Genomic DNA, 17249 nt, shown 5'->3' with positions numbered 1-17249 from the left:
TATGTACACAATTTCTCTCAGTGAGAACAACTGGAATAGGGTTAGGGTTACTCGCCGCCATCTCTCCCTGCGCCTCTCAATCTAATTTGCAATAGTAATCTCAGTTCTGTTGTTGCTGCTCTATTGTTCTCCAACACAACACTGGATATACGTAGATATTTATAGCCCACGTTTATTCTTCCGCGGCGCCTCAACTTTGTTCCAAGAACTTGAACACGCTAGAAAAGTCCTTCTTGGCCAGCTCTGGTTTTTCCTCGATCGCCTTCTGGTACAGCTCGCGTGCAGCAACCCCGAGAGGCAACGCGCTTTGGTTTTTCTCCGCTATGTCCGTCGCGAGGCGCATGTCCTGGGCAGAAAGACGCGTCAATGGGCAAGATAGGGGTAACATCCCGCGAAACACTTCACCTTGAGCATCAATGCTGTTGCAAATCCACCCTCGTAATCCCTCTCACAGGGTGGCGCCTTTCCAGGAAGAGCGGATGGGACTGGGTTGTTTACCGAACACGACCAGCAACTTCCCGTGCTGCTGTTGATCACGGAAGCGAGCACGGCTGGGTCCAAACCTAGTTTCTGTCCCAGCAACATCGCTTCTGCGATGACAATCTGTTCTACGCCGAGTACAAGCTGTGTAAGTTGAGGTTTAGTGTCGAATTTGACTTGTGATTTCAAAAGAGGTGCTTACGTTGTTACAAATCTTTGCACCAAGACCAGCACCTGATTGACCACAATGGATGATGCGCTGCCCCATGTGGGTCAGAATCGGCTGAGCAAGCTTGAAGGATTCCTCAGGACCTCCCACAAGGAAGGATAGCGTTCCAGCCGCAGCACCGGTAACACCTACACGAATGAACGGGGCGTTCCAAACCTTTGAACAACTCAGAGATTACTTACCTCCGGAGACAGGGGCATCCACCATCTTCGCCCCCTGGCTATTCACTTCCGACGCGACCTGCCTCGCGACGTCGACGTCCAGCGTGGTGGAGTCGATACATAGTGTGTGTCTCGCGAGCTCCTTCGGCAATGATGACAACGCAGGGATAATCTTGGAATACACTTCTTGCACCTGGGGTGAGGACGGAAGCATTGTGATGATCGTGCCCGAGGCAAGGGCAGCTCTAGTGTAATAGCACTGTGAGTAAAATCCACGAGGAAGTAAAGGTGTGAACTCACTGTTCGGGATCGTTCACGACTGTGATATGGGCCCCGGGGTACTTCTGGACAAAGGTGTTTCGGAAAGCCTGAGCAGTATCAGGGATGGCATCGCAGACGACGAAATGGGCATCCTTGGAGGCAGCATACTTCTTGGAGAAGAGATTGTTGGCCATTTCGTAGCCCATGCGCCCTAAGCCAATAAAGCTGGTGCTCTCTGCACGCCGTGCATGGTAAGCCAGGCCTTGGAGACAGCGCAGGGTGGGCCTCATCGTCGTCGTGGTGGTTTGTATCGGTTGTAGTGGCAAGGCCGGAACATGGGGTAACAGACGCCCGGACGGGGATAACGGACCGAATTGATGCGGTACCCCAGTTGTGGTGACGGGATCTTTAGCAATGGCACTGGACCTTTGACTCCACTCAGCCGAACAAAAAGTTAAGATGACGACTGACCGCCTTCGAACACTCCCCACTCCCGTCCCCGAGTCTATATAACCATCACTATACAACTCCCCCTCCTTCCACGACATTCCCTCAATGCCTTCTCCATCACGACCCAGCGACCTTTTGTTGCCAGAATACGAGGACGACTCGGGCTCACCGCTGCCTCTCTACTCACAGACACTGGGCAGCTCAGAATGTCTGGTCCAGACTGAAGTACCACGTCGCACAAATTGCGCAGCATGTGAATGGATCTTCCCAACGAAGCGCGCTAGAATCAACCTTGGAAGGCGCACATGGAAGATCAGCGGCCCCGCATACGGTTTAAACGCGAACATCGACGGCCATGTGCAGTGGGCTGATAAGAAGCACCCTTTGGAATCAGTAACCGCAACAGTGAGTACACTCTCACTACTTGCAGTTATTCATCTGACCAGCACTTTTTCAGCTCGAAGGTCGTCTGAAAACATCATTCCCGGAGAGGATACCTTCCTCAGACGATTCATCCTCCCCATTCCTTTCGTTAACAGTCCCAATCTACAAAGCAGACCAGGACTCTTCAGTCGACACGTCCGAAATCCCATTCTCCATTCCTTTCCCTTCGTACCTCAGATACAAGGGGGAGGAGACACTCTGCCCGCCTTCTTTTTACCACTCGGACCTTCATTTCCTCTGTGAAATCACATACTCCATCCGCTTCGATATCTCGTGGAGGAAGAAGCCTCGCTGGAAGAAAACAGAGTCGTACGTGCTCCCCATCCCCGCCTTGCCTCGTGTTAACCCTTTCACAGACGAAATATACCTATTTACTACCTCCCCAAGACCAACCCTATAGTTCCACCTATCTGCGTTTTGCCTCCAGCCTCACGTCACCTCGAGAACCCGCCCTTGTTCCTCCAAGGCCCTGAACGAATGGAATCGTTCCCTATTGCACCTTCATTTCGGTCAAAGTCTAACCCTGGATACAAGCCTACCAGGCAGCAACGCCTCAAACTCGAATCTTATCCAGATTCTGTCTACGTATGTAACCCCATTCCCTGCACCCTTATTTCACCGAGTGACGTTGTCTTCATCAACAGCTCTCCCTGCCTGTCCCAGCATCTTTCACCTCAGGTCAGGACATCCCCTTCATGCTCTCTGTCTCCTTCCGCTCCGAACCCTACCTCGCCGAACTTCTCTGCAAATCCCCTGAAGTCCAGCTCTTCAAGAAGGTCGGGTTTTTCAGGAAGCCCTCTCCGGGGGAAGTAGGCCCGGCAATCGAACGCGCTGCACTCGTGTCAAGCGCCACTATTCGCAAGACATCCGGGTGGGCAGAGGGTATGATTGTGTTGAAGGGCGAAATTCAGGCAGGCGATGCAGGGTCAGAGCAGAGCTGGGTGCTGAGGGATTCGGCGTACGTCCAGGTTAGTGCTTGTCTCTTTCATCAAACTTTGAGCGTTAGGCGCCGCTGTCGTCATGCTGTTCAACGACATCAATACTGACTTGACTCCACTTTGATTTGCTTTTGACTATCTAGTATGTCCTCCGGGTCACGCTACGACCACCAACAAGTCTATCAACGCACATCCCAACGTTCGTCCATGAGGCCCCAATCGAGATATGCACGTCGAGTTGGGGTTCGTTGGACAGGGAGATGGCCTCAAGCGGAGGGATGACGACACCTGCCGTCAGTTTGGCAAGTAGTCTCAGGAGGCTCTACTAGCTTATTTTCTAGCTCGTTGCTAGGTGAGCTCTATCACAGTCGTTAGGACAGTCTAAGTCTAGGGGATAATTGACACCGTTATATTACTTTTGACTTTCCTTTCCCTTTTCATGATGATGATTGGCATTGCTTTATACCTTAGCTTCACTTTAATGACGGTTTCTAGGACTGGATTCTGGATTTTTATTCAAATTTTAACGCTCTTTTACGCAATACCATCCCCTTCCAATGTAGCAATAGTAGTCAAGTTCCCTTCTTACCGGTTGACACCAACCACAAGTACAGTCTTTCGCACCCGTTATCTGTCAATGGATACACACCACTGTAGCATACTGCGTACCTCGGCTCCCATACGACAGGGAATATGATTCGATTCACCCCATATACACCGTCGATGGTTTCCACAAACTTTGGGCTACTTTGGGTTCCACCAGGACTCCGAGTGTGGTGAGGCAGCATGCGAAATGACGTTCGGTCATCGGCCACGCGAATTATGTCATAGGCGGGCATCTCGGACATCTCGCCGCCTCCTGACGAACACCGCTCCCCGAGGGAATCCTCTGCTGCTCCCCACTCTTCGAGGAAGCCCGAATTCTCTCAGAACTGATGTGAAGAATTCATAGTACTTAGGGTGTCGATCAAAGAGCTGAAACCATCGACTTCGAACCACACCCCGTCCACTCTCAGCGGAAAGTGGGGTATGTCCCTGTGAACTGCGCGCCCCTTTTCTCTACCGATTAGGCAGCTATGAGCTTGGGGCGGATCCAACAGTGACGAATGAACACTTCTCATGAGGTATTCGAGGTCATTTGACGTCCCCAAGATTTATTGTATGTAGGCCCATGGTGGGGCGATCGTCAGATCCCTATTCGCTGTCTAATCAAAGGCGGCGCAGGAAATGAAAACATCGTGGAAATCACATTCATCGGGAACAATATTTAAAGTTGCCAACCCAGTCACGACGTCCAGAGAACGGAAGGCTGGAGAAGTGGCAAGTCGCAGGCGCGACGCGGTGACGCTGTCCAGATGGTCACAAGCCGCACTTCCGGATCAGGAAGGTATGCTGCCCTCTTCGGGTTTTGCCTCCGTTCTGGTTTCAGTGTGATGCATTGTTGGGATGTTGAGAAGAGCTTCTTCTGTCAATGATGCCTTGGGCAGCAGGTGTTGTCGCTATCTTATCGAACATATTCTGTCTTGACCGCTCCATGCCAAGATGTGGTGATTTACCTCAGGGCTCAAGCCATCGCCGTGGATTGCCAGGATTGTCCCTGGGCAGCCGTGGACATCCCAGAACCTCCCCAGGCCCGGAAGGAATGCGCTGGAACGACGCCCTTGTTCAGGGAATAACTGGAAGTCCGGAAGAGCCTTGGCGCGTCATCCGCCCCTTTTCTCGCACCTGATTGGCCAGTTCGGTAACACGGAAACTCGCGTGGGCGCGCTAAGTACCTGGAAGGGTCCTCGGAAAACATAATGCTGTTCAAAATCAACAATTGATCTCGCATAGACTCCAGTTCCTACTAATCGACGCAACAGCCTCCGGAACGCCTCTGGACTTACGCTTGTCTATGTACTGCGTGTGTCCCTTGTCAGAGAAATTTTGACCGTCAACGACTTGCCAAAGAAATCGATGAAATGACCCACGGCGTACGTGAAGGTATAAAGCTCGCCTCGTCTGTGACACTGTGGAATCCCCAGGTCTCCCGAGCTCGAACCTTTCAAGAACCTCTGTCCCAGGACACCTTCCACTCTTTAAAAGTTCCTTATTATGAAAGCCACCACTTTCTTTGTCACTCTTTTCACTCTTCTGTTCACGTTGGTTCTAGCTGTCCCGCAAGGTGGTCCCAATGCCCAGCGTCTCGCCCGGGGCCTTCCGCCTTTGCCACCCGTAAGACGATCTCCAACCTTTGGGTGTAAGAATTATCTTCGGATTTTTATTGCGTAATCTCTGACAATCCTGGCCCCAGCTCCAAGGCCAGCACCATCCCCTGTTCCTACGAACCAATGTTCCGCTGGGGCCAAGGTGCAGTGTTGTAAGTGGTTGACAGCCTATAACTCGCACATACATCAAGCTCACCGCACTGAATCTCTTCCAGGCTACGAAGTTACCACTGCGCGAAATCCGCTCGTATCAATTCTCCTCGAAGCACTTGGCATCGACATTCCGGCCGATACTCCCATTGGCAAAGGCTGCAAGGCGGGGTCTGACAGAACTCAGTGGTGCGTTTCTCGGAACATGCAACTCCAGACTCTTTGATCACTGACAACAACAATACTTACTCTACATGCTTCTAGCTTCTTGCCCGGGATGAAAAAACTCTGTTGTAACGCTACGGGTCCTGCCTTTGGACTCTTTGCTGTAGGATGCACACCTTGTACGTCTCCTTGTTGTTACCTCCCTGACGCATCTACGGGCACTTACATGCGAAACGATAACTCCAATAGATCCAGGCTCCAACTAAAGTGTTCTTTCCACTCCTCTGCTGTGTACAACATCTGTATTCTCAGTCTCTCCGCATTCAATTTCGCTACAGAGCGCAGATTCAAAATCAGGGTCAGATCCCAGAGGTCCACGTTGCAAGGGAATGGAATCAAGATTCAAATGATCGGAATGCATGGTCATTCTGCTTGAACGAGAGACGTTGAGCTTCATCTCATTCTGGAAGCCTCAGTGGGCCTCCACAACCACTACTCATCGAGCGCCCAGACAAATTGTGGGCGCCAAACTCCGCCAGCTCCGACATCATGATCTGCTTGCTGTGCTCGTTTGTTTCCATCCCCCATCCTTCTATAACCACTGACAGGTTCTGACCGTCAGAAACATAACAGAAGCAACTTGAGACAGATGATGATATACTGGAGAATCCACACACGAGCAGGATAAAATCTGCGATGATCGAAGTGCTATGTCCCCCAAGCCATTCTCTCGTTCCAACCCACTACCGTCACCCACGCTCGATCTTTATCCAATATGAAACCGTTTGCCTTCTTTGTCGCTCTTTTCGTTCTGTCGTCTAGCTTATTTATGCACGTCACCGCTATTCCTCGAGTCCACCGTGGTCCTAACGCTGCCCGCCTCGCTCGAGGACTTGGTCCATTGCCTCCTACACGGCGCTCCCCAACCTTAGGTATTAATCCGAATCTTTATGCAAACGACAGCTAACGCTGCCCCGCCCCGCACACGATATTTCAGGCCCAAGAGCTCCACGTCCATCCAGCCTTCCCCAACAATGCCCAGCCGGAAAGCGCGTCCAATGTTGTAGGTGACACCTCCTAACTTTAAGCAATAGGGTGACATTTACACGAGATTTTACTTCGTCAGGTGAGGAGATGACGACTGCGGGCAATCCCTCTCTCGCGTTGATCCTCAGGCTTTACAACCTCAACCTCCCTCCACAAACACCCGTTGGTAAGGAGTGCACCGCTGGCTCTAATCAGGGTCAATGGTAGGAGCGCCCTCATCATTCTAAGACGTTTCTTCTCTCCGTTACTAACGGTGGATTTTTTCCAGCACTGGCGGGGCACAGTTGAAGCTCTGTTGCGATGATATCGCGGGCTTGCCGGTCAATGGCAGGGTGGCTGTTTCATGCACTGCTTGTAAGTGTTTCAGTATCAGATAGCAGAGGAAGCTTCTTAAGATGACCATCACGCCTTTAGTCCCCTCATGATAGACTTCTTGAGCATTCTATGTATGCGCTTGTCCAGGAGGCGAAGGCCCGTAGTAATCCTAGAAATCGTGCTACGGACCGTTCAAACTGATCTGTAGATTTGTTATATGTATATATACGAGATATACAGTCTACTCTCTAAGCTCTTGGCCCAAACAACGAACAGGTAAAGCATGTCCCTGTCCTAACTCCAATGGCGCGGGGAACGCGCTTTGGGCGCGCTTATCCCGACGCTGCGCATCAAAATACACAGCCACCCACTTACCGTGAAATCAGCAACTGAGTGAGCAGTGATCACGACTGTCAATACCGACCACCAACACCGCTAATCCTTCGGATTCTTCCAAAGGTCAACGACGACCACAACGCCTGACGATGGCACACGTATTAGCAGCAGCAAGCTCGTTCTTCGGGCGCACAAACATTTCGCAGTCGTATAACATCGGAAATCCGTCACAGACCAGTCGACCATCGACGCCGGGAACGACCTCTGGTGGTAGCAGTGGCGGAGGAGGTGCCAACATCGCCCCGCTGCCCTTCACACCTACTTTTTATATTGGTTTATGGAAAGTACAGCCTGCAACACACAAGGTGACGGGGAAACGCGTCTCCGTGTGGTCGTTTGACAAACGGGGTCCAGAGATGGAGAGGTTGGGGGTTGCCGGGAAGGACAGAGTACTCGAGGTGTTGAAGAATGAGGTGCGATGATCTTCAATCCCCTTTAATCAGACTTCCGGTTTAACGCTCGAGTTCAGGCGTCCGCACTAAGTCGACTACGGCATCCTTCAATTCTGGGTACGTGGAGTTGACAGAATTCGACCGAATCAGCGCTTATTGTGACTTTGGCCCACAGAAATGGTGGAACCGTTGGAAGAAACACGAATAGAGCTTGTATTTGCAACGGAGCCGGTTCTATCGTCCCTGGAATTGTCGATACCAGGTTCGGGCAGACATGCTTCATTGGTGGAACTGGACGAGATCGAGGTGGGCGCGTGATCCTCGAGTGGGTGCTAGTGTCTAATTGTGCGGTTAGATCCAGAAGGGCATCTTGCAATTGGCAAAGGGACTTTCGTTCTTGCACAGCCAAGCGCAATTAATTCATTCGAACATCTGCCCGGAGAGCATTATCATCAATAGCTCCGTACGTCCAGCACTTCATCTGCAGCTGTACCGCCTTGTGCCAACCAGTACCATAGGGCGATTGGAAGATATCTGGACTAGGAGTAACCATCCCTCTTCTTACTAACGGCAACCCAACTCGTTGGGAATTTCCGACATTCGACGGCCGTGTGCCAGCATATATCCAGCGGTCATTCGATTATATGGGTACGCAATGTATCCCTTCCATCCCACCACACCCAGGACACTGACAGGACAAGATAGCGCCGGAATATGCTCTTGACGAACAGCTTTTAACAAGTTCGGACATGTACTCTTTAGGCTGCGTGGTCTACGCCGTCCATAGCAAGGGTAATCCTCCCTTCAAGAACCATGGAAGCCTTAGCAACCTCCGAGAAAATGCCGGGAAACCTTTGCCCGGAATGGAGAGATGGGAACAGGATTTGCAATGTGCGCACCATAATTCTATCCAAACTGTCAAAGTCCCATTGATTTGCCGTGCACCTAGCGCTCGTTCGTTCGCTGGTCACCCGTCATGCTACATCACGGCCGACGCCTCAAACATTATCTTCCCACCCCTTCTTCTCATCACTTCCAATTTCCACCCTGAACTTCCTGGATCGGTCGAACTTCACAGCTAAAACCCGCGAAGAGAAGATATCCTTCATGAAAGGACTGACAGGGGTGCTAAATCGATTCTCGGAAGGTTTGCAAACCAGGAAGATTCTGCCATCTTTACTCGAGGAGGTGAGTCTCATTATCTTGTCTACTCCATTGCTCGCTTACCCGCGGTGCTTGTTAGATGAAAGATACCCATTTACTACCATACATTCTTCCTAACGTCTTTGCTATCTCCCAAGCACTGTCTCCGACCCAGTTCGCGTCGATGGTCCTTCCAAGTCTCAAACCTCTTTTCGCAATCAAGGAACCTCCCCAGAACATGCTGACCCTACTCGACAATCTTGGAATGTTGCAAGAGAAGACGGAGAAGAATGTATTCAAGGACCGTGAGTCCCGCCGTTCCTGTTTAGCTTTGCGGGGTCTCAAGGTTTCTCCATGTTAAGACGTCCTACCTCTGGTGTATAATGCCCTTGAGTCTGAACACGCAATCGTTCAGGAGCGGGCGTTGAAAGCAGTTCCCGACCTATGTGAAACGGTTGACTATGCTGAGGTCCAGGGTGTTCTGTTCCCTCGCGTCGCTGTATGTTCCAAGCTTCCTGATGATGCTTAATATTGTTTCTTAACTGTCATGATCTGCAGGTTGTATTTTCCAAGACTAGGATTTTGTCAGTGAAGGTCGCAACATTGGTCACATTTTTAGCAATGGTGAAGACATTGGATCAGTCAAGTCTGACGCAGAAACTGGTCCCGTTACTTTCGAAAATCAGAACAAAGGAGCCGTCAGTGATGGTAAGTAGAATCCGTTCATCGTTGCATGGGTTGACGACGGTCTGTTACAGATGGCCACCTTGGATGTGCAAGAAGCCATGGGTTTCAAGGTGGATCGAGAAGCCGTCGCCACTCTCGTTCTCCCGCAACTATGGGCGATGTCAATGGGTCCTCTACTTAATGTCTCGCAATTCCAGCGTTTCATGTCTGTGATCAAGAAGCTTGGAGAACGGGTTGAACGGGAACATGATCAATTCCTGCGTGATTCCCAACGACTGGAAGATCGGTCTGCTACCGCTACTATGGGGAACGGTGGAGTTCCTCTGAACACAACCACAGCCGATTTCGAAACCCTAGTAAGCAAGGGCAGTGCGATGGCCAATGGAGGTTTGGCTAGTTCTGCAGTCACCGCCACCCCTAGCGCTGCCCCTGCTCCTGCTGCGTCATGGGAAGACGACGTCTGGGGTAGCTTGCTGAACGGAGACCAGACAGCGAAGCATCAGACTCCTACTGTTAGCAGCAGCTTTAGTTCCCCTTCCCTCCAGACGCCGCCGGTGATCACACCATCCCTCTCGCCGCCACAGCAACCCAGCCGACCCAATTTTCAGCCGCGGCCTTCGAAGCTTGGGACATCACAACCGGCATCCAGGTTATCGTCATCTTCGTTCGGGTCCACTGCTTCCACCTCGTCCAAGCCGAATTACAACATCACTCTGTCCACTGCCCCTATCACTACCGCTACACCATCTGCCTCTTCTCTCCCACCCGCTCCTGGCTTCAGTTCCCCGGCAGCTTCTTCACAGCCAAGCTATGCCGCACCCAATTACAATATCAACCTTGGATCGTCATTAACCACCCAAGCGCCTTCCATACAACCTTCAGTATTCTCCACACCTCTGGTTGCGAGCACTCCTGCCGCTCCAATAAGTATGGGAATAGGTGGGAACATCCTCACGCCATCCAAGCCCGCACAACCGGCGTGGGGCGCAGGCGGACAGAAACAGCTGTCGAAAGCAGACTGGGGAGACTTTGACCCGCTAGCGTAGTCCACTCTGTAACGATTTACTACATGCCGCATTCCTTCACGGAATGCCTGGTCACTGCTTATTTATGAGATCAATCACTGGGGGTTTCATACCACGACTATGGTGTAATCGCCATGCTTATACATATACTAGGCTGTATCATTGAAATCGCACTGTGATCCCAGTCACATTGCGTATGCAAGCCTTGCTACGGTTGTACCTCGGACTCCTCGATCTGAACCCCCTCTAGAGCTTTGACCGCAGGCGCTTCGACTATAGTATTCGGGCCTGTGTATGGAGTAGACTTCACTTGCTCGTAGTTGTAACTGATATCCTGTCCAAGGATTCCTTTAAGGATTATTTCGGCGCCGACCTTGGAAGACACCTGGTTGGCCTCCTTGCACACGAGGCTCTGTACGCCTAGAAATTCGTTCAGCGTGAGAGATGGATGCAGATGGGTAAACAGAGAATGCGCCTACATTTGGCACAACCGTCTTCACAGGAACAACTGCAGACCACGGTGCAGGCGCGGTCGAGGATCGCTTCAACTGGTGATTTCGAGTGGGGAATCATCAATACAGGATGCAATGACGGAAATTGCACTCGTACCTTCGTCGAACGCTTTCGAGCTCACGCCACCTCCCTTTCCTACAGCGTCATAGAAAATTAACCTTGCAGGTCGCTTCCGGGTAGATTCCGTGACCCTATATTCCTTCTCAGCAGCTTTACATTCCGTCTTGACATCTTCAGAAAGAGGGAACTGATTGAGGAACGCGTGTTCTGCTGCATGTATCGCCTCCGCTACATTGACCTGCAGCGACCGTAAAAGTTCCAGGATTGGTTTTGGGACGTCGATCCAGAAGCCACTCGTATCTCGTTCCCAGCTAGGAGTGTCCAAATCGACAGCATCGAGGATCGACTTGTTCCTTATTTTGAAGAAGCCGAACACTTTTACTTCAACGTGAACCTCTACAGTCAGGGTGAATATGCGGACAGTCGATGACATGAAACATCTGCGTACTTCCGTAGTATGCCAGGCACGCTTTGGCACGGCGGATACGCTGGGTCTGTACTGCATCCACGTTCCTAGATTATGTTTAGTGCGGGAAATCGGATGTGACCAGGCAAAGTCAGCTTACGTGAAGTCCCTAGAACCGAGTCAGACGACACATTGCGAGACAAGGTAGAAACGTACCGAGGAGAGGTAATGTAGTTCACTTCTGCCCTCAGGACTTTGGCCACTCTTGAATCATGACTTATTTCCTTTACCTGATGGGATGTTACTGCATGACTTCGAGGGAAAGCAATGGCATATCGCTCACGATGAACGTAGAACCTTGATGTAAGAACTGGACAGTCGTTAGTGGGCTTCCAAAGGGCACACATAAGGCACACGACACGCACCACTCCACCCTCGTAGACTTCAAACATCGCTCGCGACACCTCGACTTCTTCGATCTGATTCAGTGTCCGACCGTCACTGAGGACCTCAACAACAAGGTATTTCTCTTCTTGTGCTCCTCCTGGACAACAGTTAAAATGAACACGCCTCCGAAGAATCGACAACAAACACTGACGAATGGATACATGCGCTGATGGGTACGGTAGGAAGTTCGGATGGGTGTGGTACCTGACGGATCGATTGAGCGCTCGTTTCCCAGACGACCGAAAGCCAGACGCACCATCCGTCCTTGTCTTTGAGTAATCGTTGTTCACATATCTCTCGCGTCGAGGGACCAAACCATTCCTCATCCTCCCCTGAAAGAGGCATCTCGAACGCTGCACACTGCAGGTGGGCTTGGCAGGAATTCCGGATCAGTACTTGGCCTCTCATCAAAAGACCACACCTCACCCTCAAGAACCACCTTGCTATCGATATCAACCATAAGTTCATCCAATCGCCCATCAAATAATTCAGTTGGGTTCTTTGCATAGTACTGGTCGATCGCGAACGGTTCTACCACCAGAACCACCAGAGAATCCTGCGAACGGCGACCTGCACGACCAGCTTGCTGTCGCTGAATATCACCAATGACGTCAGACAAATGGATCAGCGCCACGGGTACGCACGAGATGGCACTCACGAAGCTTGGAATAGTCATTGGAAATCCCAGCATAATCACAGTATCCAGCACACCGATGTCGATTCCCAGTTCGAGTGCATTAGTAGAGACGATGCCGAGCAGTTCACCCGCAAAGGCGTCGGCTTCGATTCGACGTCGGTCCTGAATATGTCAGGAGAATGCAGATGACTTTTAAGAATTGACAATGTACCTCTCGCGAATAACCTCCTCGGTAAGGTCTCACTTTCTTGAGAATATCATGCCGTCCCTCGTTGCTCAAGTCCGCCTTCAACGTCTTCATCGCCTATGTCGACGTCCTCCTCAGTGTTCAAGTTGTCGACGAGAAAATAATTGACATACCAATTCACAAATCTTACGGATCTATGCATCATGAACCTGTCAGCTAATTATCGCAGCCAATGCTTGAGAGCCCCGTTATTCACCTTGCAAAACAGAATCACCCTCACACCCCGCTTCATTAAGAACCTCATCAAACTGGTCGCCTCGTTCATGGCACTCTTAGTCCCAAGGCTGGGTTCAAGGGGGTCGATCAGGGGAGGATTCCACACGAGGAAGTCCTTCTTATTGGAGGGGGCACCGTCTTCGGTAACCGGATGTACCTCGTTCTCCGATAGCCCGAACATCTTCTCCATGTGCCTGGCAGGATTAGCGAGAGTTGCGGTGCACGATACAAATTGCACTCTGCGGTCTATGTGATCTTCAGCTAGGACTGAGAAAGAAACAAGGACAACACTTACTTCCGAGAGCGGCACAAATTCGTCGAAAGCGGCGGAGGATAAGAGCGACATGACTATAAGGATTGAGCGTTCCGATGTTAACGACCAACGAGAGAGCACAGACCTGCCAAAAAGACCTGTATAATAGTGGAGCTCGTCCACCACGAAAAGCTGGAACGGATGGTCAGAACGATGGAATCCAAGATACACTTCATATCACACCTTGAGTCTCTTCAGCCAGGTTCTCCATTTCTCTTCATGAGGCAATATAGAGGTATGTATCGTGTCCTGGTTTATGGTTAGAAGCTGCAGAAGCTTCGACAGCAGCAGTGACAAACTCACGAAATTTGTGAAAATGACAGAGGCTGTCTCACGGATTTCTGGCAAGAAAAGTCAGCTAGGCAGGAGCCCCTGCGAAATATTCAGTCACCCACTGATTCTCTCGTCTTGTGCAGTATCCCCGTCATATGTTGCAACAGTCAAACGGTTCAATCCCCTACATGTAAAGATGAGCTGTTCCAGGGATGCCTTTTGATCCTGGGCAAGGGCCTTTGGAAATGGCGTTAAGAAACCCGGTCGTCTTTGAAGCTCACCAGGGACTCACCTTTGTAGGGTATACAAAAATCGCTGTTGCGCTTGGGTCCTGCTCCAAAGCCATTAAGAGAGGCACCTGATAAATCAAACTCTTTCCAGACGCGGTACTCGTGGAAGCCACAACATGCTTTCCCTTCCGGATAGCCTGGATCGCCTGCGCCTGGTGCGAGTAGTATTTAGATATCTTCCGGGAGTCAAGAAGAGCTTGAGAAATAGTTTCGGATGGCGGGGGGTCCAAAGTCCCTAGACGGGCTTCGCGAGCTTCGAATGTTTGGCGGTGAAGGATTTGGTCTTGGTACCATGATTGGGAGGTTATTTCTTCGATGATATCGCATATTGGAGATCTTTCTGCACTCGACGGCACAGGTACTCCTGTTTTCTCTTCGACAGCTGTGAAGGGAGCTGAGGGGTTGACTGGAACAAGGTCATGGCCGGCATCTTTGAGAAGCTGCACAGGATCCTCGTCGGGTCCTAGTTGTGCCAGAAAGCTGCCAGAGACAGTAAGACCCTTGGACACTAAATGGGTGGTGGGACGTACTTGTTAATTGCCTCTTTGCAAGCGTCGTTCCGCTTGTCGATCAGTTTCTGAAGCGCTGCAATCGTTAGATTCGGGGGATGGGAGTAAGCGAACCTGGCGTAGACCTCAGTGATCATCCACTTGTCAGGCCTGAATACACACCCAGCATTTCTACTTTGCTTTCCCTTTAGGTTGTCCACCATCTCTAGAATGAGGACATGACCCTCGTCCGTGGCCGAGGATGCGGAAGGTCCTGTACGTAGTTCAAAATCCTTGTCCTTGTCGCCATTCACTCGTAGCTCTTCCTTGGGAATATAGGAGAAGCGTATGACGTCAGGGAGTAGTGCCCTAAAGCTCGTCAGTCAACGGCAGAGGGAGTTCAATTCCAACGCTTCGCTTCACTTTAACTCGGCAACACTGGCTATTTCCAACGGACTGCGGTCGATTAGCCTATGGTCAGCCAAGTAGAAGCTCGAGGACGCAACTGCTTCAGTTGAGCCTCCACAGAGGTTCTGATGACACTGAAAGTCACTGCAAGCTGCTTTTTTGAGGCAACAAATGCGAGAACTGTATTGATAGCCTCCATGCAGATTCATTCAGTTGGCAGCAGTTCGTGAGTCAGAAGCGACATTACTTTGAATGTCTGCCATACTCCCTTCAGTTTAAACTCCTCGTCCATTGCTACCACTCACTCTAAACAGCTACATTGTAGCATACACTTGGTAAGACCGTGCCCTGTAAAGAGCGAACAATGGGGCTCACAGAATGAAAGTATTCTGGCCATGTCACCCGTTTTTCGCTGGTTGTCTTTGGCTTCTTGGGTTGTCTTGCTTTTCCTTTTCCTTTGGCACCAGAGCTCGAGCTTTCTGACGATGCACCTGCCTTTCTTTTCATAGACTGCAGACAGTGAGTGAAATATTCAAGGTTACAGAGTGACGCGAAACAGCGCGAACCAATAATAGCGCCCGCTCTGTGTTTGTCAAAGCCGTTTGATGCAAATAGTACGCTCGTCTCACTCCAAGAGTCCAAGTCGCGCCTACTTTATTCGCTAGACGGCCAATTTCCTCGCTCGCTCGCAGTTGCCAACGACGTCGCGTGAGTGAATTCTTTCGCCCATTTAAAGAATCAGCTTGACCAGTTTCTTCCAAATTTCAGAACTTTCAACCAACCATGCGACCAACAGTAGCTCGCCTCGTCAGGGTTCTTCCCCGTTCCGCTGTCCAACTTCCAGAATCCAGAATTATCCCTAGACCAACGCCGCAATACGAGGAATTGAAAAAGCCGACCGTTCTCCAACTTTTGGAAAAACAAAGGGAAGAAGCAGGCGAGAACTGGCCGTCGAACATCCGGATAGAACCCGTCATCAAAAAACAGGTCTTCAAACCAGTCAAGCCTGAACTCAGGAAGACTCTCAAGAAGATGTTGAAGGAGACATGATAGATGTTGGGTCGTTGGTCGCGACGACGCTGCTAGGCTTGGAAGGCGGATTCGTTAGTTTTGTGTTATTACCGTAAAGTCTTTCCTCTTGCAAATTCTATAATTTCTACTGGTTTTGATCCTTCCTTCACATTTTGGAGTATTTCCATGAACAAAGCACCAGTCCGCAAGCCCAACAACTCTGAAAATCCTTACTTCGACTGGTCATCAACTGATTTCCCCCGCGCCAGCTGAGCTTCCTCTCAACCGCCATGTCACACTCCAACTTCAGAGGTACGTCGCCTTTCGCCAAACATGTGGGCCCCAATTGACACTCTCGAGTCCTAGACCGTTGGCTTCCTCTCTTCGTCTTTCCAGCCTTCCTTTCCCTCGCAGTCAACTACATTTTCGGGCACCTCTTCTCCTCGGGACTCGCAGACGCGCTCACAAAACAATGCCAGCCAAACTCGACGGTCCCGACGCCGTACCTCTTACCCTATACCAACAACTCAGACCTGAACTCTGGAATTTGCGGGGTGGTTGCGTTCTTCCAAGAAGCCATGTCCGACCGACTAGGCCGAACCTACCTCCTCTACATGATCACTAGCGGGTCTATTTTCGCCATCTTCCTATACCTGGAAGCCTCACGAACCCGTCGAAGCGCGCTCATCGCGTACCCTTCCCTCTGGCTGCTACTCGGCCAAGTTATAACAATCGGCGCAACTATCCCACTCTACTGGCTCACATTCCTCTTGACCGGTAACAACACAAGGGCAGCAACCAAGGAAGACAAGAAAATCACTCAAGCACACGCAGAAGCCATCTTGTTTGCCCTCACCGTCGGTGGGATAATACCCTCCTTCGCGATGATGCATTTGCAGGACCCCGAGGTGACCGCCGTATGGCAAGTCTACCCCCTCATAATGGGATTCGCAGGGACGGTCCACCTCTTCATTAGGAACCCAAGGAAAATTTCAGAGTCGGGGTATACCATCGTTCAACTCCTTTTGCTGTCCTGCTTCATGCTATGCTCTTCGCTCCATATTTCCATGGTCTGGGCAAGGGACTTGGAATCGCTGAAAGCAATTTACGTGCCGTCTACACACATTCCTCAGAAGACGAGGACTGGTCTTAAGACCCTGCACTTCCTGCAATGGGATTTCACCATCGCTATCGCCTCCACGATGGTCGCGACGCTGTGGTTTGCAAAGTCTACACGACATCTTTTGACCATGGTCGTGTGGTATGGCGCGGGTACCTTGGTAGTTGGCCCAAGTGCGGCAATCACCGCCGTCGTTCTGTGGAGGGAAGCGCAGTACCAGTGATTTCAAGATGCCTTTAAACCTTGTCAAAGAATCTGTGTATAACAAGATATTACTAAATATTAAAGCCGACTGAGAGTAATGGTACATGCATGCGGAGATGGTGAATG

General features: G+C 50.8%; 9 protein-coding genes across 9 annotated transcripts; 7 read left to right on the top strand and 2 right to left on the bottom strand.

The window, feature by feature from the left end:
• Positions 1-190: 190 nt before the first annotated feature.
• CC1G_05163 (3-hydroxyisobutyrate dehydrogenase) lies at positions 191-1421 on the bottom strand (the record flags this gene model as incomplete). The annotated part of the gene is made up of 5 exons (XM_001833411.1): positions 191-346; positions 406-624; positions 683-837; positions 892-1115; positions 1171-1421. 5 exons carry the CDS (start codon positions 1419-1421, stop codon positions 191-193), a joined length of 1005 nt encoding a protein of 334 aa, XP_001833463.1.
• A 265-nt stretch (positions 1422-1686) lies between these two features.
• Positions 1687-3292, top strand: CC1G_05162 (hypothetical protein; the record flags this gene model as incomplete). The annotated part of the gene is made up of 5 exons (XM_001833410.2): positions 1687-1986; positions 2039-2334; positions 2382-2610; positions 2670-2993; positions 3107-3292. The coding sequence occupies 5 exons, from the start codon at positions 1687-1689 to the stop codon at positions 3290-3292; spliced, it is 1335 nt and encodes a 444-aa protein (XP_001833462.2).
• Positions 3293-3749: 457 nt separating this feature from the next.
• On the top strand, positions 3750-4639 carry CC1G_13953 (hypothetical protein; the record flags this gene model as incomplete). Its single annotated transcript, XM_002911867.1, has 4 exons — positions 3750-3761; positions 3923-3990; positions 4249-4350; positions 4525-4639. 4 exons carry the CDS (start codon positions 3750-3752, stop codon positions 4637-4639), a joined length of 297 nt encoding a protein of 98 aa, XP_002911913.1.
• A 418-nt stretch (positions 4640-5057) lies between these two features.
• Positions 5058-5751, top strand: CC1G_05161 (hypothetical protein; the record flags this gene model as incomplete). The annotated part of the gene is made up of 5 exons (XM_001833409.2): positions 5058-5202; positions 5257-5322; positions 5386-5509; positions 5585-5664; positions 5735-5751. The coding sequence occupies 5 exons, from the start codon at positions 5058-5060 to the stop codon at positions 5749-5751; spliced, it is 432 nt and encodes a 143-aa protein (XP_001833461.2).
• A 509-nt stretch (positions 5752-6260) lies between these two features.
• CC1G_05160 (hypothetical protein) lies at positions 6261-6957 on the top strand (the record flags this gene model as incomplete). Its single annotated transcript, XM_001833408.2, has 5 exons — positions 6261-6417; positions 6490-6552; positions 6612-6735; positions 6801-6886; positions 6947-6957. 5 exons carry the CDS (start codon positions 6261-6263, stop codon positions 6955-6957), a joined length of 441 nt encoding a protein of 146 aa, XP_001833460.2.
• A 375-nt stretch (positions 6958-7332) lies between these two features.
• CC1G_05159 (other/SCY1 protein kinase) lies at positions 7333-10511 on the top strand (the record flags this gene model as incomplete). The annotated part of the gene is made up of 11 exons (XM_001833407.1): positions 7333-7656; positions 7713-7752; positions 7811-7941; positions 7991-8098; positions 8154-8283; positions 8341-8526; positions 8585-8823; positions 8879-9083; positions 9141-9277; positions 9337-9486; positions 9537-10511. 11 exons carry the CDS (start codon positions 7333-7335, stop codon positions 10509-10511), a joined length of 2625 nt encoding a protein of 874 aa, XP_001833459.1.
• CC1G_05158 (DEAD/H helicase) lies at positions 9771-14987 on the bottom strand (the record flags this gene model as incomplete). Its single annotated transcript, XM_001833406.2, has 25 exons — positions 9771-10910; positions 10970-11038; positions 11100-11459; positions 11512-11576; positions 11630-11638; positions 11686-11759; positions 11813-11839; positions 11895-12013; positions 12068-12120; positions 12173-12287; positions 12343-12508; positions 12575-12715; positions 12765-12857; positions 12914-12934; positions 12997-13262; positions 13312-13364; positions 13415-13461; positions 13513-13578; positions 13633-13670; positions 13725-13839; positions 13895-14372; positions 14423-14515; positions 14564-14749; positions 14804-14836; positions 14887-14987. The coding sequence occupies 25 exons, from the start codon at positions 14985-14987 to the stop codon at positions 10699-10701; spliced, it is 3000 nt and encodes a 999-aa protein (XP_001833458.2). The 3' UTR covers positions 9771-10698.
• A 485-nt stretch (positions 14988-15472) lies between these two features.
• CC1G_05157 (hypothetical protein) lies at positions 15473-15968 on the top strand. The gene is made up of 2 exons (XM_001833405.2): positions 15473-15496; positions 15557-15968. The coding sequence occupies exon 2, from the start codon at positions 15572-15574 to the stop codon at positions 15836-15838; it is 267 nt and encodes an 88-aa protein (XP_001833457.1). The 5' UTR covers positions 15473-15496; positions 15557-15571; the 3' UTR covers positions 15839-15968.
• Positions 15969-16089: 121 nt separating this feature from the next.
• Positions 16090-17142, top strand: CC1G_05156 (hypothetical protein; the record flags this gene model as incomplete). Its single annotated transcript, XM_001833404.1, has 2 exons — positions 16090-16111; positions 16166-17142. 2 exons carry the CDS (start codon positions 16090-16092, stop codon positions 17140-17142), a joined length of 999 nt encoding a protein of 332 aa, XP_001833456.1.
• Positions 17143-17249: the final 107 nt, after the last annotated feature.

Source organism: Coprinopsis cinerea (genome assembly GCF_000182895.1).
Source record: "Coprinopsis cinerea okayama7#130 chromosome 2 map unlocalized cont3.2, whole genome shotgun sequence".
NCBI classification, from domain to species: domain Eukaryota; kingdom Fungi; phylum Basidiomycota; class Agaricomycetes; order Agaricales; family Psathyrellaceae; genus Coprinopsis; species Coprinopsis cinerea.
Note: the sequence above shows the minus strand (reverse complement) of the source record. Positions and strands in the feature narration are given on the sequence as shown.

What these genes read in the sequence shown, in the direction of transcription:
- CC1G_05157 (XM_001833405.2), top strand. Translation starts at nt 15,572, where the DNA reads ATGCGACCAACAGTAGCTCGCCTCGTCAGGGTTCTTCCCCGTTCCGCT.